Raw genomic sequence first — 24,809 nt, forward strand, 5'->3', positions numbered from 1 at the left:
CATAGGCCTGTGATTTTTTTAATTTGAGTTTTGTGATTTATCTCCGTTTACAGAGGGGAATAAGAGCGGCTCGGAGAGATGTATTCGTGAAAATATAAAATTAGGCACCAGCAACACAATTTTAGGAGCGGAGGGTTATTGGGTTTGCCCGACCCTGTGTTTATATGCCAACAAGCCAGTTTAAAATAATAAAGACCTGCCAGGAATTGGCATTATCTTTATTTTGGTTTCTCCTTTGGGGAATTGTCTTTCCGGTGTTTTATCGTGATGTGGTACAAAATGCCGTGGAACCGGGTGTTCTAGAACAAATATAATGCATGTATAGTAATTGAATTTAGGGTGGTGTACGCTTTTCTTTTTGTCTTGATTCTTCGCTCGTAGTTTGGGACAGTGTGAGAATAATATGTATTCTGCCCGGTTCCTTAACGCCTCTGTTCCACTTTTGGAAATGCATGTATTTGTGAAGCCGTTCACTGACCTGAATTTATAGCACATTGTGCCTTATCTGAATACTAGGTTAACTTTTGCAGGGGGAAGAAAGGAAATAATATTGATAAGAAAGCACAATACGGATGCTGGAACTGTGCATGCTGATAAGATTTGTATTTCCTCGTCCAATCTAACAAAATGTCAATCCAGTGCTTCAAATTCCAACAAAAACAAATCTCGCCGTCCACTCCAGCCACAATGAAACAATATGGAATCCGTTTTGGGAGATGACAGATTGATTTATCAATAATATTCCCTAACTGGGGTCATTAGGAGGAGGAAATGTCACCGTTTGGTCAGGACCACAAATATGTCACGTCCAGTTTTGATTTTCAATTTCCATTTTTGGTCAGCAATGAAGACGCTGAATAGTTCGAAACTCAAAAGGCTGCCGAAGACATCTCTAATGTTTGTGTCGCATGCCATCGATATGCCGAGACAGGGAGATATAGACCTCCTTTCCTTTTGTAACCGTAGGTTTTCTCAAACAAGTTCCAATGGGCTGGAAGGGGGTATTCTTCACAAATGTATGTACGCTTGTGTCAAGAGTAGAGGGTTCGGACCTTGGTGTTAATATCACAAAAGATCAGCAAAAAGTCAAAACACCAACTTACTTTTTTTTGTTAAACATGACTAAGCTTCACATTGAAAGTACATTGCTGCTATAACATAACAAGTAAACCGGCTGTTAGAGGATTGTATTGTATTGGTCATTGTAAGAAGTGCATGTCTGTTAATAGTTATTTTTAATTATTGATACAGCATGGCTCCAGCGTCGTAGTTCTCAGGTCAGGGGCGTAACTAGACGCCTCAGGGCCCGGGTGCGAGAATCTGTTAAGGGCCCCCTCACCCCCCCCCCCACAAAAAACATGATTTTTACCCAACAATTTTTTTTCAACTAATTCAACAAATTCAATTTACATATTGAATCATAATCAAAGAAAAAGGGGGGCATGTACAAAGGGCATAATCCAGGGGTGTCCAAGTTTTTTCTGCAGTGGGCCACTTCATCAGAATTGTATACGTGCGAGGGCCGCACTCATTTTTCACTGTGACAAAAAATATGGCCTTTAATAAAATATGCAGATTAAAATAAAGTAAAATGACACAAAACCTTTACTCTTCCTCTCACTGATTTCTGGGCCTTGAAAGTTTTGCGACTACAAATTCAGGATTCCCTAGATTTATTCTAGGGATGAACTAAAACGAAAATTCTGGACCAAAACATTCAGGGTTCACTTAGCCAAAACCGAAAATGACCCCCACCTTTAAAAATAATAATAAAAACTCACATGTTTAATAAAAGTAGGTAACACGCAATTGGACAAAATTAGCAATATGACTTGGCATGATAGGAGTGTGATTGCTGTTAGCCTAGGCAACCAGTAAATGCTGGTACCTAGGCATGATGGGACTGTGCTCGCTGTGATTGCTGTTAGCAATCACACTCCTATCATGCCAAGTCAGCCAATACACGCTGGTACAGGATGGCTGTAAGTGATGTGCAGACCCCATACTGCTGGCATTATCACTACACAAGGGGGGCAGCTGGCCAGGTTTCAGCATATACTGGCTGACTTGGCATGATAGGAGTGTGATTGCTAACAGTAGTCACAGTCCCATCATGCCTAGGTTCCAGCACTTACACATCCATCCAGTAAATGCTGGAACCTAGGCATTATGGGACTGTGATTGCTGTTAGCAATCACACTCCTATCATGCCAAGTCAGCCAGTACATGCTGGTACAGGGTGGCTGTAAGTGCAGACCCCATACTGCTGGCATTATCACTACACAAGGGGGGCAGCTGGCCAGGTTTCAGCATGTACTGGCTGACTTGGCATGATAGGAGTGTGATTGCTAACAGCAATCACAGTCCCATCATGCCTAGGTTCCAGCACTTACACATCCATGCTATCACACACACACACTCATTTATTCATATAATCATTAATTCACAGATTCATTCCCTCAATCACACACACTCATTCAAACACCCTCCCCACCCCCTTACCTGCACTGCAGCTCCTCGATGCTGCTCAGACTTCAGCAGGGGGCGCGGCCTCCCTCTGCCTTCTCTGCTAAAGCACAGAGGAAGTAGGAAGTCACGTGAACTCCGCTTCCTCTGTGCTGTCCAGAAGACCCTCAAGTAAGTAGCAGGGCTTGAGGTGCAGCTCGTGTAAGATCGGTTGCCCTGGCTGCCGATCTTACGCGGGCCGCACCTCGAGGTCTCGCGGGCCGCATTTGGCCCGCGGGCCGCATGCCCCTGCCTTATTTTAAAAAAAAAAAAACGTAAAAAAGATTTCGGGCGGCCCCTTGGCTTGGGCCCCCCTGCCGCCGGGGCCCGGTCGCAGTCGCGACCCCGGTAGATCCGCCACTGTCTCAGGTTACATCCTTTATCAATGTAACTTTGTTCCTTAACACGATCATATAGTAAAAGGCAGGACGGGTTCATTCAGCAGGAGGTAGGACAGGAAAGCCGCCGTTTTCATACCAGTCCTGGGTTTTCATCTGACAAGGCAGATACGACGGCACAGTTATTGTCGTCTGTTTTTATTGTGTGTTAAGTTTAGATTCATTCCTGGACTTCTAGCACCCTAGTTTTCACCTTTAACTCCATAAAAAGTGCTATTCGCGTTGTCCTGAAATGTTCAGCCATTGAAGTTGGAAGGCTTACGAACACAAACGGAATGATCTGCGGAATCTCCCTGGCTTTGTGCTGATATTCACAAATTCCAATCTTTTATTACTTGAAATAGCATGTTCTGCAGAACCGAGTCAGCGGCTCCATGAATGGACATAGTACGGTACATCTGTTATTCTAAGAATGCGTCTCTTGTTTATTCATAATCTTACTCCTGTATGTTAAACCCCGAGGAATGTCCTACGTAAGCGATCCATAACATATTCCAGTAAGGTACTTTCCATCCATCTCTCATGGTGAAACGCCCGGAATATGGCACTTCCATAAGAGTTTGGCAATCGGATGAAAACCTTGACCTGTTTCCCCTTTTTGAATTACAACTTAATTTTTTATATAAAATGTTTTCACTTTAACATTCCAGTATAAAAGCACAGATAGTATACTCTAGTAGGAAGAGAGTTTAATGAATGTGTTAAACCATTATTTCACAAAGAAGTTTGTTACAATTGTAATAAGTGAATATTAGGTGAATTTCTGTCCCCTCGTTTTATTACATTTATCACAGAAACCAATATATTGATGGCAAATAAGAGCTGTTCCGCCCATCTAATCTGCCCATTTTTCTAGATGTAAAGACTCGCACCTTAGTTGATCCGTGGTCTTGTCTTCTGCTGGGAGACCGTTACATTTATCTACCACCTGCTCGTTACAGTAAAACTTCCTCACGTTACGGCTAAAACTCTGACCCTCTAGTTTTAGAGTATGAACTCCTGTTCTAATATTTATCCTCCTCTGAAATAAACTTTCCTCCTGTACGTTGTTAAATGTTTCTATCGTGTCTTCTCTCGCTGACAGAACAGTGTTCCCGATGCTATATTCTGCCTTCAGGACGTTTATGTCCCGAGTGCATTATTTTACGTCAACCGTTATCAACTGTCGCTGCCAAGCCCGACCGTTCTTCTAAACGGCGCTCTGAAGTTGCAAAACCTTTGAATAAATTGTGTTTAGATTGTGTTAGAATTGATTGGTAAATGTCCAGGGGGCGGTGAATTGTTGAGAAAGTAACTGATCTTTGCAGAATTTAATGGTCATTTGTTTAATGCTTCTTCACGTTTTCTGAATTTCAGATCAAGCTTCTGAAGTCCAAGTCACAATGATGCTGACCGAGAGCTGCAAGCTGAGAGGCCTGCACCACAGGTGAGTCTCCTCATCGCTTCACGGGGCGTGAGAACCGAGCGGGTCGGTAATATTTGTTGAAGGTGTGCTAGAACTCCATGTTGACGATAATCATCCGTAAGTAGCATTTCTGTCAGTATTACCGAAATCCAGTCCTTTTCTATTCCTTTTTAGGCAGATCCTCGGTACTGCAGAAAATATTCTGTTACAATCATTGTATTTTTGTTACCTAGCATTATATGTGCCTTCTAGGAATAGTGAATACTCCATAAAAAGATCAGCTACTCACATTTATTACTATTATAATTGATGTCCATTTTTAAACAACAATAACACCTTATCAACACTTTTTGCTGTTGTGTGACAACCATAAAGTTACTTAACGTCCCAAATATTAAAACTGAATGTTGACGGGAGGCCCGCTTTCTGTCTGAGCCTAGAAAAGGTGCCGTTTTACTTGGTCAAAACATTAGCTGCAATCGAAGCAACTACAACGTGGAAGATCCTGTCAAAAAATATAAAACATTTATAATTAAATAAATAATTATTTCTGGGAAAGGTTTAGGCATTGTATTGAATGTGTGTTTTTTTGTTTTGTTTTTATGCGTCACTTAGTTGCAAAATAGTGTTAATTTCAGCAGAATGAGTGGAACTGCAGCTTTAAGCTAAAACAAGGTTATCACCGTTGTCCTTTAACTTGTGCAACAAAGATTTAATCTTCGCTACCTGGTACTGATGCTTAAAGCCAGTCATCTATATGATCGAGTTATCCAGCCATCAAACACAGTGACAGTCAGGACTGAGTAGACCCTTGCCGAGTGAATATGTTCTTGCCCTTAGAAATTGCTAACATGCCTGCTTTTGACTTGGCTTGGCACCTTTAAAACTGACTTTAAAGATCACGTTTTGGTGGCGTATGTTGTAGTGTGTTTCAATGAGGCTGTGCATGTGATGCGTTTTATCTACACAATTTACAGAGTAACCAAGTGTTTGATTCTCAGAAATTGATACATAACGCATGTCTGATGACTGAGCTCTTGCACAACACAATGTCCGTCAGTGGTGTTTAACCTTTAAATGCCCCTACACATTTACTCTGGACAAAGGATTTTACTTAGAAACACAGCTTGTTTAGTTTCCTGGAATCCAATGCCTGTGTCAACGTCAGTGGCCCATTAGCCTGCTATACAGCCTAGGAGTTTGTTTTTGGCCGGCGAATTCTGCTTTCTGCCCTTTAATTTCCATAAAATATTGGGGGCTTTTTAAGCTTGAAAACCAAATTCATTGCCAGGCGCCCATATTCACTCTCTTTCACTCTCCCTCTAACGCCCTCCTTGTCCAGTGACTTCCATGTCTCGCAGCTCCGCTTCTTCTCTAGCATCCTTCGTTTTCATCTTTGTCACCTGCCTTCTTTCTTTGTCCATATCTCAGCAAACTTCTGCAAAAATGGCAGCGTTTCCACCAATGTCCTCCAATCAGGGAGAGGATGTCCCCGGAAGCACCTGCTTTTTTTTTGTGACGGAACCAACATAATTTGAATGAAAGTTGAGGGGTTTTTTTTTTGGTTTTTTTTTGCTTAGTTTTAGTTTGTATTGGTGGAATTCAGCCTTTTTTTTTTTTTTTTTTTTTTTTAAATAGACAAAATATGCAAATTTTGTTATTTGCTATTTGTAGGAATCAGAATGCACAAGTCTGTAGCCTAAATGACCCTAAAAGATGAGATGTTAAGTGGTTTAGCAGAGCATTGGGCAGCTGTGATGGGGAAGCCCCTCGGCCCAGTGTGACCATTAAGCCCAGTGTGTTTTTCCAGGAATCCTGCGTTTGGGGTTCTTACGCTGATTCACCGGGCACTTTACCTTCGGGGTTTCGCGATCTCCCCCTTCCCTCAGAGGAATTCGTCTGCATCCCGCTGTTATCTCTGTGAATTCAGTTTCGGAATATTACACACGGCTTAAATGGATTTTTAGTGTGTTATCTTCTATTTACTCTGATAAGTGTATTATTCTGTATGTCAGTGGAATTCAGATTAATTCCAGAATACATTCCTTGACTGTTTCTCGGCTTTTCGAAAAGGGAGCAATTAAACATGCGCGTCGTGTGCACTATATGAAAGTATAATGCATGCGGATATCGGGGGGGGGGGGTTATTCACTCTGGGCAAGGGTTATGTTTTTTGTATTAAGAGTTCAATTGCATGAAGGGCAACAGCCTAGCGACCCCCGTGTTCAAATCAATATTTACTTTCTTCAGCAGGCTGCAAATCATGAAATATGTGAATAAAATGGCAAAACCACAACTAGCAGATTGTAGAAAATAGATTGTGAATTATATATTTTTCTTTTGCTTGTTTTCTATTAATTCAGTTATTTTATTATTCTCGGTACAGTTGAACTTAATATTCATTCGTGAATATGACCATCAAAAGATCAGTTCAGGTATAATATCTAGATCCGTTTTCAGACATGGGGTTTCGTTTGCTAAGCACTCTAAAAGTATATAATACAGCCCAATAGCTCTCGGGTATTACGCCTGCTATAGAAAGGGGCAAATTCTACGGTTTCTTCACAGACCGGTTACTTAGTACTTTCTATACACACTGATCGTTTTTTGGCTTGGTCGCCTAATACATGGGAATTGGAGAACCCTGGGCCCTGATTTTATATTTTAGCTTCTAATAGTCTTCAGCGGCGGGGACACAGTAGAGTCTTAGTGCACCTCAGTGCCGGCTCACGTTATCGTGCATGCGCAGAAAGTGCACCTATTGCCATTGGCTCCTTCATAGGGCCACAAAAAATGCCACAAAACTCGGAGGGGTCGGTGCACTGCAGCTTCTTCTAAAGCTAATTTTAATTAAAGTGCTTTAAATGTACTATTACATGCATTCTTCAATGGCGGAGCTACATGGGGTGCTGAATAGAGGAATTGGTGGTTACTCCAAGTAGGGCTTTTTTTTTTTTTTTGGCTTCTTTTGGATCAACTTTAGAAGTAGGTATGTGTGAAAGGTTGAACCTACCATACTTGTGTGTAGTGCAGATCTGTTGGGTTCAGCCATAAGAACATTGTATTCCTAAAGTGTTTTTTGTTTGCTTTTTTTTTTTAAAGCTTTTGTGTGTTTTTAATAGCTGTGGGAAATTTCAGAACATCTAAGTGTTTCAAAATCACATTTGTGTTCCAAAGACTACTTAAATACGTATCTGATGATTGTTTTACTTCGTTATGCCCTACGGGGAGAGGTTTAATGTCAGTGTTCCCGGCTTAAAGAATGCCGCTTTATCGTCTTTGTACATCAGGGCGCTGGATTTAGAAGTACCTTCTTGTTTCTATAATATGTAGGTTTGACATGGAGACATGCCTGATGGCAAATGAGGGTTATTCTGCCTAATTTTCCTGGTGTAAATAATAATAAAAAAAAAAATAAAAAAAAATGGAAATGTATGAATGAGGTGGTGCAGCTCTGGAACTGCAGCTTCCCCTTAAGGTAAGTACTTATACCCCTACAGATTTGAGGAATGAATATTCAAGTACTTACAAGAGGTAAATATTTATGGAAATCCCTTTAAGACAAGGCCAATGATATATACGGTGGGTTTCTCATTCACGTATTTATTTAATCGGTACAACACACCATTATATGGGTTTCTTTCATTTCTGAAGACTATTTTTCTTTAGCTCAGTAGGTATAACCAGAGAATAGGTGCTGTGTGTGAGATTTGTGTATGTATAATGTGTGCGTATACGTTGACCTGCTGGCGCGTGGTATCAGACGATGTGTCGTCGGGGTCAGCAGAATGCGTTAATGATCTTGGTAAATGAAATTAATGAAATCCCTCTTGCCTGCGACTGGTCCTGACACGCTTGTTTCTTGAAATGTTCACGTAAAAATTCCTTATTGTGGTGGCTGCCAGTTCTTGTTTCCACCGTTCACATTTCTAAAGTACCTGCATAGACTTGGCTTTTGCGAGTTATTTGGAAACTTGAAGTTGATTTGAGGAGGACACACAATTGCTCTAAAATATTGCTTGCTTAAACAAAACAAAAAAAAAAGTTGAAAGAGCCCATACTTCTGTTTTCATTTGGTTATTGTTTTCTTCTTGTGTACGGATAATATATAATCAATATCGACCGTATGCAAGCTGGAAGAGCTGTTCCATTATGAGGCATAGCGATGCAGCATAGTACGTGTGTTTTGTTTAGCATAATGCACAGCCTGGAGAGGAAATGCATGAAACATAATGCCGTGATTTTATGACAACAGTTCAGTGAAAATTGTTGGCATACTTTTGCCTTTAAGTTCTGCTTGTATGAATCAATTGTCCCTTTACGATAACAATTGCAACACACAATACTCGAAGTCTGCCAATAAGTGTGTTATCTAGCTAGCATTGTGCTTAAAAAGTGTGTTGGAATGAGCTGTGTGCTTTAAAGGTGAAGGAACGAGCAGAATGTTCCATACATCAGAGCCACAGCAGGGGTTGTAGTCTGTAAAACACACAGATGCAGATCGTATGGTTTGCAAGGCACTAAAGCTGGTTCATAATCTTTGAAAACAAATCTTGACACATAATTGTCATATCCCACCAGCTGGTAATGCGGTTGAATGAGCATGGCAACCCTGAGAAAGCTTCTGTAAATTAAAGCTCCTGGGTTCTATGGGCAACCACAACTGACAGAATATGGTGCTGCTCTGATATAGTGAGTTGTGTATTATGTCTTCATAATATGTATAAGGTAATGTTGGATCTGAAACTGTAAACATTGGTAGTTTTAACACCCCTTATAAGATGTAACTTGTTTTTCCTAATGGATTGGCAATAACCACAGAAGTAAATAAAGTGTCATCTTTTGTGAAACTGCACGACCCAGTTTTCTCATCCTTTTTTCCTCTCTTTGCGTTGCAGGAACTTGCTTCCAATCAGTCACGTCTGTATAGAGGAGGGAGAGAGGCCGATGGTACTGCTGCCCTTCATGAACTGGGGAAATTTAAAACTGTTTCTGAGACAGTGCAAGTTGGTAGAAGCCAATAACCCACAGGTAAAGAATGGTTACATTCCTGGCAATCAGAAATGCACATCATGTATGTATGTATGTATATGTGGGTCCCCCTACTAATTAACCCCTTAAGGACATAGCCATTTTTTAAACAGGTGGCCGGAGCCATATCGAATATGGCTTGCTTTGACGCTCCACGGAGCAATCACACTGGGCCACCTCCATAGACAAACGCCAGCAGTAGAATGGATTGTACTGAAGATCAGGGCTATTTTTATTAAGTAGAAGCACTGCGTAAATTGTTAGCGTTATATAAATGATAAAAAAAATAAACAATAACTGCTCAGTCATGAAGCTGTAGACCATGCACCTTTAGAGGGGGCTCCGGAGCGCTCAACAGCTCAAGCACTTTTTGTTGAGAGCTTCATGAAATGAGTTTCTGCGGCTGAGGAGCTGCACACAGGCCGATGATCGCGATGCCGAGTTTCGGCTGGAGTGGTGTAAAGCACACCACCACTGGTGTCTGGAGCAGTGGAAACGTGTTCTCTGGAGTGATGAGTTACGTTTCACTATATGTGTGTGTGATGGAACAAATCTGGGTTTGGGAGATGTCGGGAGAACGCTACCTACCGTACTGCATAGCCTACTTTAAAGTTTGATGGAGGGGGAATAATGGTCTGGGGTTTTTAGGTTAGACCCCTTAGTTTCAGTGAAGGGTAATGTAAATAATGCAGAATACACAAATACGTTTTAGGCAATTGAATTCTTCCAACTTTATTGCACTAGTTTGGGGAAGTCTCTTTCCTGTTCAGTATGCCGGTGCCCCTATGCCCAAATAAGACATGGTTTGACAAGTTTGGTGTAGAGAAACTTTAGTGGCCTCCTTAGAGCCCTGACCTTAACCCCTTTGAATACCTTTGGGATGATTTGGATCACCAACTGCAATCCAGGGCTTTTGCCTCTCCCTGTCTCTCTCCATATCCTTGTGAAAGTTCCTTTCTTCATGCAGTTATCACTGGCTGTGCACTTCTACTGCGGCCTCACATAATGTGACCCCGCTGGGCTTCCCGGTTACCAAGGCACATGGGAGTAGGACAGGTGGAAGTGTACGGGGACTGCATGGTTTTCCCCTAAACGTGTGTGTGTATAAATATAAAATCCATGTTATTAAGAAGACTGGGTATATTGAGGAAAGTCATGTAGCTCTGTGTACATAAATTGTACATTTCAAGGAAGCGGTTCTGTGACATTAAATGTTAATTGGAGTCCCACATCAAACGTCAGTTCTACGTCATACCACGTCGAGAAGGTGTTAGACAAACGGATACGACTCATTGCTTTTTTATAAGCAGACAAGTCTAAATCATGCCCCAGTATTGTGTCTGGGCTTGTGGCGGTAATCAGGATATTTTGCTTGTATTGGGCTGTGAGGATGAGGAAGTTAGTGCCATCCTCGGTCATGCATTAGTAAGCGCGGGAGCATGCCTGTGCTGGAACTTAAATGTAACGTATTATCCTGCAGGGATTCTCGTTTATGGGCAGCCTATAATTGTAACAATCCTTACTAGATTTCCCCGTATTATGAAATCTGTGAAATTCTGTAACTTTCGTAAACCCTGCACCTATGGAATGTTCTTTGAAAGTAATTGGCTTGACGTTCCTATGTTTATTTCCATAGGCTGTGTTTTTAAAGTTTGTAGTGAAATGCCTGGTTTTGTATTGGTCCCTCAAAATTATGAAACGTGCGTTGTCTGTATGTAATACGGGATTGGCGGCTGTTTTGTAGAGTTTACATGAGCGGCTTTAACCAAAACAGAACTGAAATGATATTTTGGGGAGAACCAGGGGTTTTAGAGTTTAGGATAAAACATAGCAAAGACATAGAATGCATGGAACAACATAGAATGTGTGCATGGTTTGAGCATGCGCTCTACTAGGAGGTCATTTTGTTGGAAATGGGCCATTTGTAAGCACGGGGCTTGGCCTAGTTGGTGGTTTCCAGATATAATCAGTGTTTAGCTTTAGCGCAGGAGTCGCACACCTGCAGGTGCACTTATTACATTCTTGGTTTCATACCAGGGCAGATGAAGAGATTAGCATTTAGGAACTGGTGGGGAAGAAATATTTATCTTTGCAGAGCTCCAACGCATGCCTGGCCCATTGCAGAATTCTAACCATTTACCTCGCCATAAGCACTGTTTGGAGGCAAATTGTTTCATTAATTATCTATTTACCTGGTATTTTATCTCAGATCTATATGTTGAGGTTGTTGTGTCTTTTTTGTTGTTGTTGTAATTTTTTTTATCCTGAAAATCACACGCCATTTTAGTGGACCTGCACCTGTAGGTTATGTGTAGTCCAAAAGGGAGTAAGTGTTAATAAATAGGGCTGTACCATAGGCTGCAAAAAACCTCCATCCTCAGGATGTGATGGCTGTTGAGGGCCCCAGGGTGTTGTCCCTTTTGCCCTGGGTTAAAGTGAACTTTGTCACACGGGTTGCATATGTTTTGGGGTTAGCCTTGGTAAGAGATTATGCCTCCTGTTTTCCTTTCTCTGTTCTATCACCATGACAGTTCCTATCTTGATGGTGTGGTGGCACAGGGCTGGCTAAACCCTGGTCACCGTGGTGACTGGAAACCACTTCCTGGGGTTTTGCAGGGTTGCCATCATTAATCCTGTGTATCGGGCGAGTCCCTGCTTGTTGCCTCGTGTCACCCGCTTTACCATGCTGTGCCAGTTTAGCGACGGCAGATGATAGGCAGCCACGTGGCAGGGTAAGGTAAGAGGGATAGTAGTGTGTGTGTATGTATAGTACTGGAGTCGGTGTGTCTACTGTATTGTAGTGCAATATTCAGTGTGTATGTGTCCATAGTGTTAGTGTGTTTTATATATATGCATAGTGTTAGCCGGTATGTGCGCATGTGTATGGTGTTTGTTACTATATGGCAGGGCTTGACAAATTTGTTGTGAATCTAAGTGCCAGCTAAAAAAGTTAGGAGCCAGGATATTTTTTTTAAACTAACAGTTGGTCAGGAGGGATCGGATCATCATCAGCCCACTTACTAAACTCACAGCATTTGACCTGGAAGCACCCTGGACTTTCAGGTCAGCGCTGTTTTTTTTTTTCTTTTTCATGGAGCGATCAGGCAGCAGGGGGGTGTTGTGTCAGGTCTCCACACTCATGGGGAGACCGAAGAACCCTCTCCCCTGTCCCTGAAGCTGCCTCTGGCAGCTGGGATGCAATTGCTGGTCTATAGACCAGCCATTGCAGGGGGAGTCTCTTTGATGACTACAGAAGTCATCAAAGGGCATGTGGGGGCTCGTTTTTGCTGTTGCTGGTCTGCCTGGCTTCCAAAACGGGGAATTAACCCCTAAATGCCGCAATTGTGGCATTGAAGGGGTTAACGCTGCACTGTCGCTCTCCTTGAGCGATCAGGCAGCAGGGGGGGTGTTGTGTCAGGTCCCCACACTTGAGTGGGGACCCAATCAACACATCACCCCCTTCCCTGAAGCTGCCTGTGGCAGCTGAAAACACGATTGCTGGTTTTCCTGCAACCGCGTTTTCAGCCTACAGGATGACTCCGTGGGAGTGATCTCAGGCTCGGAGGCGGGCTTGGAGTGGCTGTTCTGGACTCCTGGGCAGACAGCAGCAGCAGCAGTGGTGACGTGGGGGCAATTTTTTTGTGGATGTAACAGGCTGACAAACACCTAGGCGCCAGGACAAAATTCTCTGTCGACCTGGCGCCTGGGATTTGTCAAGCCCTGCTATATGGCGTTAACAGGTATGTATATGTCGGCATAGAATTTTTGCGTGTGTGTTTGTTAGCATTAGGTGTTAGTGTGTGGCTGTTACTGTATGGTGTGGCAAGGCTTGACAATCCCCAGGTGCCAGGTTGGGTAATATATAAAAATAAAAACACAATTAGGGTGGGGAACACAACTGGCACCTAATTTATTTTTTCAGCCGGTTGGCTTCTAGATCAAAACCAAATTTGTCGACCCTTGTGATAACATTTATCCACAATTTAAACAAATACTGTATTCTGTTCAAGATGCAACACATCTTTTGTATTTCTCATACCATTTAAAGAATACAATTGGTATGGTTGTATTGCTGCTTTCTGCCCGAATGACAATGGTTATTGTGAAATGGCTCAGACCTAAGCGGGTTCATGCGCTTATGCCCTGCTCGGCAGTACTTTCCCTACATCCAGTTTTTGTGTTTGGAGTCTGAGCTGCCGTCCAGGAGAGAGGTTACCGCATTGACCCTCTGCTAGTTGCCAGCACACAAAGGAAAAGTGTGACCATGAGGATATGAGCCTCAGCCCCGAGAGATACTGATGGAATGTGTGGATATTTTTATTATGATAATGTTCTAGAGTACCTCGTCCAGTTACACGCACACAGAAATCAGTCTCTGTTTTTCCTTTAGCCAACATGCAAGATAAGGACTTTTGAAGTTTGTTTTTGTGACCAAAGTCTGCTCACAAACCTTCCCACTGTAGTTTAAATTGTCTCCTTGTAAAGGTGTGATTTTACATGTTTGGGAAATTTAGACACTACCAGCCCTCATGAAAGTGATGATGTTCAGTGGCTCCTGTTAAAGTCCTGAAAATAAAATGTCTGAACACCCATTTATACCCCACGTTTATACGGTCTCAAATTAGGTTGTGCCTTTTTTTTTTTTTACACCAGCAGTGCTACAATCATTGACAATATGGTGTTCATGAAAAGGGAACGTAAGTTGACAAATAGTATCATTGAGTATTGTGGCCTGGTGTCGCATGGAGATTATCTGGTAACTATTTTGCGAGGACCTGCTGAGTTTGTGCAGGATACGTGGATAAACATTCTTGTAGTTTATTTGGGCCTGTTACACTGACGACGGACAAGTGTTTGTGTTTGCAGTCCATCAAGCCAAGGGAATTTCACAATGAGTATTCATGCCATAAGGATTCATTCACTACATGCCAGGATAGGTACCACTATTCTGTTACGGAAATCTTCATGTAATAGTTGAGCTGTACACAGACCACTGCAGCACTCTTAGTAGAGAGTAGCTGTCTTTGTGCACTTAAGTGAGCGGACGATCCACACAACAGCATTTGAGTGGAGACCTTCATGGCTCTTCAGTAGACAAATCCTCCTTTGTAAATGTGTATATATTTATATATAATGTAAAATGTTTGTGTATTAAATACATATAAATATGGTATATGAGCAAAAGTAGTGGGACACCTGGCCATTACACCAACAGGTACTTTTATAACATTAAATTCTAAATACATAGCCATTAATATGTAGTTGTTCCCCCTTTTGCAGATACACAGCTTCCACAAGAAAGCTTCTGTTGGAATTTTTGCCCGTTCACCCAGTAGACATTTGTCAGGCACTGATGTTGGACGAGCTGGCCTGGCTCCCAATCTCCGTTCCAGTTCATTCCAAGGGTGTTTGATGGGTTTGAGGTCAGGGCTGTGTGCGGCCGGTCAAGTTCTTCCACTCCAAACTCATCCAAACATGTCTTTATGGACCTTGCTTTATGCACTGGGGCGTAGTCATGCCGGAATAAAAAAGGGCCTTCCCCCAAACTGGGGAAGCATACAAGTGTCTAGAATGTCTTGCTATGCCCCCTTCAGCATAAAATTCCTACAGAAACACTCCAATATCTTGTGGAAAGCCTTCCCAGAAGAGTGGAAGCTGTTATAGCTGCAAAGGGGAACCAACTAAATATTAATGTCTATGTATTCAGAATGCCATTTCATAAAAGTCCCTGTAGGTGTAATGGTCAGGTGTCCCAATACTTTTGTCCATATAGAGTATGTCTGTGTGTGTTCTGCTGCATGAAATCATGGGTCTTATTGTGTGTCCACCACCCCGCCTCTTCTTCTGAATGGTATTGTTGTTACAAGACGTTGTTGCTGTTATTTGTTTCCAACGCCTCAAAAAGTCGGACAATCCTGCTGTTTTCCATTGTGGGCCAATATACACGTTAACTACCATAAGGGGAACTGTTGCTATTGCATATAGTGTATAAAGTTATAATCGGGTATGATATTTCTTATTTTACCTGCTGATCTGATAGCATAACATATATATACTAGATTATTTAAGTGCTCATGCCTTTCAAAACACTGATTCACTGGCTTGTTTCCATTGATGCGTATCAGTCTGGGTACATTTTCCTTGCTGCAGCAATGTCTTCCCTTCATACCTCTTAACTATTCTTGCTAGTACAGGCAAGTTAGTTTATACATTTTTTTGCTGCCTCAATTCTTGTGGCCGAAAAACTCGGAGACTCAGACCCCTCTGAGGAATCGTATTAATGTGGATATTATAACATCTTACAGTCTTACAACTAGACCTGTCTTTAGTAAATTAACAAATAAGCAGTTTTGTTTGTTAGCCGTAATGGATCAACTGTGTCCCCAATCTGTGTCCGCTACCTGTATTTGTCAATCACAGGTTTGTGTTCGGTCATACATGAAACGGTTAAATCACGAGGCTACTTACTGACGTTTGCTGGCCATGTATACCACAGGGATGAAAGTATTTTTGTGAAAGACAAGCTTGTGGCCCCTGAGGGTATTTCCTATAAACATTGAAGTTTTCCAGTATGTGACATGCTTTAATTGATATTAGGACAACCAGGCATGTATTAAACATTACATCCTGTTCTTCCTTTTGTTTATCCCCATTGTAAAGCACAAATTTTGAGGCTTGAGTAAGATGACAGTGTTAGTGCCAGGATGATTGCGTGTCCTACGTCATACGGTCTGTGAACTGAACGCCCCATTGCCGCGGCGCTCACTGTTCCTGAATCCATCTATCTGGGTATGTCGGGTACTGTAAACATACAGAATCCATTTATCTGGGTACATCGGATCCTGTAAAGATACAGAATCCATCCATCTATCTGGATGCGTCGGGTACTGTGAAGATACAGAATCCATCCATCTATCTGGATGCGTCGGGTACTGTAAAGATACAGAATCCATCCATCTGGATGCGTCGGATCCTGTAAAGATACAGAATCCATTTAGCTGGATGAGTCTGTCACGTTAACCCTTTAAGGCCAAAGACTCATAAGGGTATGTTTGAGTTGGGGAGAGGTTGCGTTTCTGGGGAGACTCCTTACCTCCCTGCCCAGTCCCTTCTAAGTAACCCTGTGCTCATTGGGGGGCATAAGGTGACCGAGAAACCCTGTCTAGTCTGCTGGAACTAGACTCCCATAGACTAGCCAGCTATGGGGGGGGCTTTACAAGCCAGGAAACGCTTGATGCGCCTCACCGGGGCCTAGCTGTGGACGTTTCTGATGCTGTCGCTCAGGGTCCTGACGTCTGATCATGTCGCTTTATGGATTATAACATCTTCAGACCCTGAGCTCTCCATTGGTATCCTGGGATGGACGCTGCTCCCACGGGATCACCCCGAAATGGTGACTTGCTGGCCATAGCCGCGTGGCGCCGGGTTGTCTGGTGGCTGATGTGTGCTGTCCTCAAAGTCAGTTCTGTTTTACCCCCCTACACTAAGTCTTGGCTAGTGCTTCGGGGGACATGAAGTGTTAATCCCTTGAGCAATTAAGCTTTCAGCGGCAAGGAAGATCTCTACAGCAGAGCTACTCAGTCTGAGTATGGGTCTCCGCCCCAGTCGTAAAGATGCAGAATCCGTCTATCTGGGTGCGTCGGATCCTGTAAAGACACAGAATCCATCTATCTGGGTATAGATGTTACTGTAAGATTGCCCGCGCTGAAATGCCCTGAATTGTGTAAGGCCGGGTGGAATGAGCTCCAAGCTGTTCCCATAAATAACACTTCCCATAAGTGTTTTATTTCACATCCCCATTAACTCCTTGTTGAGATGACCTTACCCGGTGTGATCTGAAGTGTCCGGTTATCTTTTCCCGTTATTCTTAATTTAGTCTCTCATTATTGCATTCCTATTTTCTTTTAAATTCCAAGGATTTGAAATTGGCGCATAATTGTGTATTGTTCTAAAATACTAATTTAGATCACTAAGTGTATTTGTTTGCATGCCAGAAGGTTAATAGGGATATAATGACATGGGAGGAACTTCTAAAGCCGGTCCCTGAATCCCTTATGCCTAATTGTCCTGTATTGTGGGTTTCCATTCTCTGCCACGTGGATGAGATTTCTCGCTTACTTTTATGATCTGACTCTCTCTTAGGCGATTTCCCAGCAAGACCTCGTACATATGGCCATCCAGATTGCTTGCGGGATGAGTTACTTGGCTCGACGAGAAGTTATCCATAAAGATCTTGCTGCTAGAAATTGTGTGTAAGTAGAGCACTGAACATATTGATTTCCAAGGCCTGTCTCTTTACGCAACAAGTCCGTAAAGGGCTGCTTCTGCCTACCCCTTGGACGGAAGTTTTTTTTAATTTTTATTTCTTTAACATTATCGGCCACTTAACCATAATAAAAAAAAAAATATATAAGTTGTCATATTTTCACAAAGAGGAAAATTCTTGGAATGACGTCAGCAGGATAACAAGGTTTGCAGGAATCTTTCAGCACATACAAGATGATTAAATAAAATGTTTTGAGCTTTCAGCAGTAGAGCCGGTCAGGGTAGGGTAAAGAAAATAAACCTTGCATTGTGTGGTCTTCCTACTACGAGCACATATAGAAACTTTTCTGTAAGCCTTTTTAGTGATTAATCTGCTCCATGTTGTTTGTCTCCTTAGAATCGACGAGTCCCTCCAGGTGAAGATTACCGACAACGCTTTATCTCGTGACCTCTTCCCCATGGATTATCATTGTCTGGGAGACAATGAAAACCGTCCTGTACGCTGGATGGCTCTGGAGAGCCTGGTAAACAAGGAGTTCTCTAGTGCTGGCGATGTGGTAAGATTTACTTGCTCGGATAAATACAACGTGAAGTACTCCTCAAAATATAAATCATGCATTTGGTCCTTTTCCTGAAGAAAAAAAAAATTTTATATTCCAGAAAATGCAGTAGGGCTCAGGATATAAGTCCATATGTTACTTGGATCAGCATTCAGTCACCGCACCTTGTAAGGAAGGTCACTGCTGTACCTAAACATTGCTCCATAACGTGATTACACTTAAGGCCTGTATATCCTGTAGTATACATTTTTCTGGCGTGTATCAGATAAAGCAGATGAGTAAAGCCGTGTAATGTACGGTGAAGCAAAACATTCAGTCCCTCCTATCAGAAAGTATTTTTCTGGTTGCGTGACGTGTTTATGTGGTTTTCAAATACCCGTCATGAAGTATGGAAACTTGCTGCCCAGCCTGCGTTTTAATAATCCATCATGGGAGACAGACTGTGAAAACAAAAGGTAGATGTTTAAGCACGCTGAGTAGCGACATTAGACATCCCAAAATAGTCACAGACGTGGAGTATAGGAATCTGACATTGGACTCGCGCACAAGGCATACGCTCAAGCGTGGTGAAGCAATGTCCGGCGCTCAGGTGACACAAGCTGGCTTTGGCCAAACTACACTTAGCTCTGGTGGAATATGTCACTTTGCAAAATTTCCAGTATTTCTCTTGGAACCCCGCTGATATTATCTGCATTTGGCTACGGGGCGGTGAATTGGCCATTTAGTCACACGCTCATTGTAACGGCTTTGCGGGTGTCCACGCTCAATCCATTCCTGGCACGTCATTGGAGTTCAAGGTGCGGTCTTACTCTATGTAAGCAAATAATCCTTAGTAGATCCATCATTGTATACTCTCTGCTGAAGGCTAATCACATAAAAATAACACAACCTTTTCAACTTCTTCGGCTAAGCAACAACCTATAGGTTCCTGTTTTATGATGTGACACGTTCTCCCTGCGAAATCAGAAATGAGGCAGGCATGATTAAAGAATGCCCTTTTTCTTTACGTCTACCTCATCCACTGTAATGAACATAATTTGCGCAATATTGGCTTGTCATACTTAGATATTTGTTAGCCGTTAGTTTGATTGTTATCTGGCGTGACCCGTGATGATGATACTAATGCTAAACTAGTTCTTGTAGCCCTTGTGTCAATCTAGTAACGCTAATTCTCTATTTTAAGGCTCACACCGTAACAGCAGCTCAAATCCTATGTGCAGCTTCTTCATGTTTGGCAGGCCAGATCTAACCGTAGCGTGATATTGCAGGACGCCGCGTGCCCATTCAGGGGTTAAACCGAAGGCATGCTCTGTGCAGTTTGTTTTGCAGTGGGTGGCTTTCCCGTCCTTGATCTTTCTTAAATCCTTGTGTTGCTTGTCAGCTGGGAAGGATGTATAAATATACGCACAAGACAGATTGGTCTGTAATCTCAGCCATGGCACCGCAAGAGTTTTCATATCTTCAGTGTCCTGGTATCATTTCTTTAACCCTCCATTTGCTGCATTTGAATCAGTTATGAGCATTGCTAGGCCTAGTGCAGTATAATGCAGGGCAAATACTTGGCATAGAAGCCGATGTTCACCATCGGCGGGAAACGCCTTGTACCAGCCGCAGCTTAACGTCCTATACAGGGAACAAAAGGAGACCTCTTCTGAAAGCCGATGAGTGTTTGCATAGTGACGCTACGTTCGAGTGCTTACCGTTTACGTGCTGATGTCTGGTCTCTGTGTAAGTTAAGGTTACTTTGCTTGCCAAGGAATGCCGAGTGCGTCCACTTTCCCCTAGTGCTAGAAATGTCCTTGAAGAGGACCCTTTCCACCACGTTACTTTTCATCTTCGCAAACTGTGGTCTGCACCTCGTGTTCCTTTTTAGTCTTGTTGACTTTCTGACCACAGTGCGTTTAGTTACTGTTTGCTTTGCACTTTGTGTGTGAGATACGTCTTGTGCTGTCCAGAAACAGGTTCTTTAATACTAGTGACGGCCTTCTTGCTTTCTGTATAATGAAAGTGTAAGTATAGAGCGCGATACTCGCTCTTTAACACAGAGATCCCGCTCCTCGGTCTATATGTAACCAGAACGATGCAGGAAAACATGCACTCCATTCCGTCACTCCATACCATATTCAAGAGCGTACAGGGATAGAGGTCCTCAAAATGTTTGTGTAAAGGTTTTGGCTCTTAAATATCGGTGGCACTAGTCTACTAATGGAAGGAGTGCGTGTTTTCTTGCATCTTTCTGGTCATTGGCATTCTATTTACACAAATCTATGACATTCCTCTTAACAAGAAATCATTGCATTAGAGAATACACAAAAAACCTAGGGTTTTCCTTTCTGCCATAATAAAGGACAATCGGCATCCTAATTTTATACCTCATTTGCAAATACCAATGAAAAAACGTTGTTAATTAACCTACGTTTCCACATTACTTTTTGGAAAAACCCTTACAATATGTTGGTTATTTAGTATTGAGTGGGCTTATATATAGAAATATATATTTGAAATTATACCTAATGACCCTCCAGGAGAAAGCCCTGCCTAGACCCCCATGATTAACACTTATTACAAGGAGACCATACTTTTATTTATATCATCAGAAGCGATCAACACTGAGGAGCCTGTCACCTAACTGTACAGTTAGTTCCACGTGTAAGCTTTACATTATTTTAAACCCTTCCACTCTTTAGCTCGGCAGCTTTTTATTACAGAATGAAGTGAACCTCTCGGATGTATCATTGGCGTTACATGTTTCTGTTGTGAATGTTTTTACAGTGGGCATTCGGAGTGACGCTGTGGGAGCTGATGACGCTTGGCCAGACACCTTATGTGGATATTGACCCTTTTGAAATGGCTGCTTACCTAAAAGATGGCTACAGAATAGCCCAGCCAATCAACTGCCCAGATGAGCTGTAAGTACCTTCACATCCACCTAATCTGTGTTTAAAATAAAAAAAATAGTAATTTATTCCGTGCGGTTCCTACAACGGTCTCTTCCTTTAGTCGCCATAGTTTAGGGACCTCTGTTGGCGAATAGTTAATTTGCAGATGGGTCTCCGAGGGGCAAGAAAACCTACTTAAATCCTTTTTATTGTCTGGTCTGTATACTTCCTTGTCCTTAGACCTTTCTGTTCTGCATTCAACCTATAAACACTGTTTCAGTCCATTTAAGCATAAACATGTCCTCCATCTTTAGGTTTGCTGTCATGGCCTGCTGCTGGGCCTTGGATCCGGAGGAGAGACCCAAGTTTCAGCAGTTGGTACAGTGTCTCACGGAGTTCCATTCAGCACTCGGAGCCTATGTGTGAGAGCCGACGACGTCTACTCATTGAACTTCACAGGCTCACCTGCCTCCTGTATGACGCTCTGTCAACACCGTGCCTTAGGGTGCTTTATTACCCTTCATTTTGTGTTTTAGTTTTTTTATTTTATTTTTGTAAAATACCAGTATACCAAGTATTTTATAGCCATTCAAATACATTTTCGGAAACCAGATTATGAACACTAAGCTTGAGACCACAAATCGGCAGCAGAACACTAAAATTAAACTTGAGACTTTTAATACAAAGGACGTTTGTTACTGAAAAGACATTTTGTACTTTATAAATGTTGGACTTTTTAAAAAAAAAAAAAAAAAACAAAACAAAAAAAACCACCGGATCCCTTTTACTCATAAAAAAAAAAAAAAAGGAATGAAAATATATAGTACTGTTGAATTTTTATTTTTATAATTAGTGTATGTTTGGACGTCTTTGAGATGCATTTTTTTTCCTTTGTAAAAGGGTGAAAAGATAACTTATAACAATTGGCAATCCCTTGGTCTGTTTAATTCCAGCTATTTGGCTGTTTTCATCTTTTTTTTGTACATATAAGATATTCGTGAGATATCTGACTGAGATCCTCCACCAGCTCAGATGTGTCATTATTTTCTTTAGTTATTTCTGACCATTTTACTGAGAAGTGGGTAGAGATGTAACGTTTCTAGACATCTCCCCATTCCTTTTTGATTTGGGGATCAAGAGTTATTTAACGTTAAAGTATTTTCATGTGTGTGATGTCTTGGTACTGCCTGCGGTAGACATCACACGCTTACACGTTCTGGTTTTCAGAACAAAAGTGGTTGAGGAGGACACAGTGCGTGCTTTTGCAGTATATAGTATGCAAGATACACTTTTTAAACATCGTATTAGCGTATACTTTTGTATTTTTATTTTTCTGTTTCGTCAACACTACAAATTCTGGCTTTCTTATTACATCAGTAGACATGACCGGTAGGAAGACGTACTCTCAAGCCCCATTTCCTAAGGCATGGCTCGTTCAAGTGCATTTTCATTGTTCTTTATGATAATATCACTGCCTAGGAAATATTGTCCCAGGGGCTTTTTATATGTGCTAGTCAGTGTGGTTCCGCCCAAGTTCACGAAGTCCAGATACATCCTTATTAACAGATTCGCTTACGGGGCAGGTCAGCCGCTGTGTCATTTGTAATCTAAAGGATGCATTCTTCAACTCATAAGGGAGTACCTCTGATAAAAGCTTGGATTTCAGGAAATCACCGGCAACCTTCTAGCCCTTTTGGTTCCATCTCATCATTTGTTGTGTTGGACGCTTTTACAACTGGTTCTAAAACCATTTCTGACATTTATGGCCCAGAAACAGTCAAGTTCGGATCCTTTTAGGGACCGTGTTCGACTCTGATGTGAACACAACGAGATTGATACGTCTGTATGGGTGCACTACATCGTCATGAGCAATCATTGTGGCTAAGGACACTTGCTTACCTCTGTTTAGTAATGTATGTGAGTGTCTTTTTTTTTTTTTATGCTATTGAATTTATTTATTTTTCTTACTCTATAAAAGTTTTGTCACCATTTTAACAAGTTTCTTTTGGAGAAAGAAAACTTTCCTTGTCCTTATTGTTCAGTCTGTGTCGTATGGATGCGTTTAATTTTATAGGCCACTCTTAAACACATAGAAAAGGTAATGCAAGTTGTATATATTTAACAGAGTTAAGTGTAACGTATTGTGAAAATTTACTTTTTAAATGTATGGTTTTGCTATGAGCGCTGGATGTTCTTTTTTTACATTTTATTTCAATAAGGAATCAATCCCAGGTTGTAAGAACATTTTAGAAGCAATGCATCCATTGTTCCATATTGAACGCACCATGGTAATACACGTTTCAGTCGTGTATCCTTTGAGGGGTAATGCATTCTATGTAAAGAATTACATTAAGGACAACAAACACCCTGCTGCCTGGTTTGTTAAAAACTTAAATGTGACGGATGGGAGTTTGGACCGGTTATACTCAACTTTTCTTGCCTCCATCTGCCAAAATAACCTGTTGTGTACAAAGGGACAGGAAGTATTACACCCCAATGTTGAGCAGATGGGTACTGAGCTTGATGAGATTTGTAATGTAAGGGTGAAGCAAACTACTGCATTTTCCAGGTGAGACTTAATGCATTTTTTACTTTTTTTTTTCCTTTTCCTGAGAAAGCGGACTCGCGAAATGCAATTTTACAAATGCAAGCATAGTTTGGCCATTAAGTCAAATTTTACAAATCAAGCATATGTGTTCTTTTTGTCAGAGTATGCTTTATTTGTGAATTTTTAGATCAGAGTGTATTGCTACATAGTGTGTGGCTTCTGTTCCTGGAGTGGGTAAAGATGAAAGTTACCATCGCATGGAATAAAACACCATGCCACGTGAAACCCAGACTGTGGTATGTAGGCTTTGTGTGTAAAAGTGTGGCTACCAAACTCCATCAAAAAAGCTTCAACTCACCACTTTTTCTAGATCGGCAACGCAAAGGCATCTAACAGGTGAATATCATTAGCCTACGTTCTGCTGGTAGAAAGTAATGGAAATCTAAAACCTCACAACATCCCCTCAACAACATAATGAGACTAAGTCTCGTTTTAGATTAATCCACAAGCCCAGAGACATTGACACAAGATGATCTCCATCAGGACAAAATGTATTATACACTGACAATATGTAACCTAAAGGAGATGTACTGACTCGCACACTGACAACTTTATTATGCTAAAGAAACAAGATGAAGTCCAAAAATACACAAGTATGTGAGCTTGGGAGTTATAGCACTCAAGACATCACCCTCATCATTTTGGCTGAGCTGGGTTTTATAGTCCAAGGGCAGCCAATAACGGCCCAATGAAATGGAAACCATGTTTATACCACGGCTACTGCCTTTCACAAGCAAGTGATATCCTCACGATAGATCCTGCCTCTCACGGGACGGGGATATCATTCTTCATGCTACATTATGCTTTTGAGAAAAATAAAGTAATAATTAGTTTATGCAACCTGCAAAATAACTACTTTTGTTTTACAACTCCGATCACACCCATTTAAATCCGATCTGTTTAGAGATATAAAACAGCAACCCGCCAAGATCTCTTATTGATGAGCGCACGAACATTCCACCTAAAATCTGTGTATCTTAAGGCTTGAAAGGAAACCAATAAAATACATGTTTTCCAGTATAAATGTAATTGGGTATTTATTTTATTTATTATCTGCATTTGGCTGTTCCATAAGTGAGTGTGTTGCATGGACTTCTACTGTACTTGCATCGGCCATTAAGGTAACTTACAGTTTGATATTGTGACAAAAAGCCAGTG

General features: G+C 41.7%; 1 protein-coding gene across 1 annotated transcript in view; it reads left to right on the forward strand.

Annotated features, from left to right (window-relative positions):
* LOC149288170 (inactive tyrosine-protein kinase RYK-like) overlaps positions 1–21,469 on the forward strand; it is a 57,607-nt gene extending 36,138 nt beyond the window's left edge. Inside the window, exons 10-15 of the mRNA XM_089491953.1 lie at positions 4,260–4,329; positions 9,207–9,339; positions 17,482–17,591; positions 18,002–18,161; positions 20,937–21,073; positions 21,358–21,469. Coding sequence (XP_089348079.1) covers positions 4,260–4,329; positions 9,207–9,339; positions 17,482–17,591; positions 18,002–18,161; positions 20,937–21,073; positions 21,358–21,469 — 722 coding nt within the window. The remainder of the gene's footprint in view (positions 1–4,259; positions 4,330–9,206; positions 9,340–17,481; positions 17,592–18,001; positions 18,162–20,936; positions 21,074–21,357) is intronic.
* Positions 21,470–24,809: the final 3,340 nt, after the last annotated feature.

This window comes from Sceloporus occidentalis, unplaced genomic scaffold (assembly GCF_023333645.1).
Source record: "Sceloporus occidentalis isolate IW3139 unplaced genomic scaffold, rSceOcc1.0.p SCAF_53, whole genome shotgun sequence".
NCBI classification, from domain to species: domain Eukaryota; kingdom Metazoa; phylum Chordata; class Lepidosauria; order Squamata; family Phrynosomatidae; genus Sceloporus; species Sceloporus occidentalis.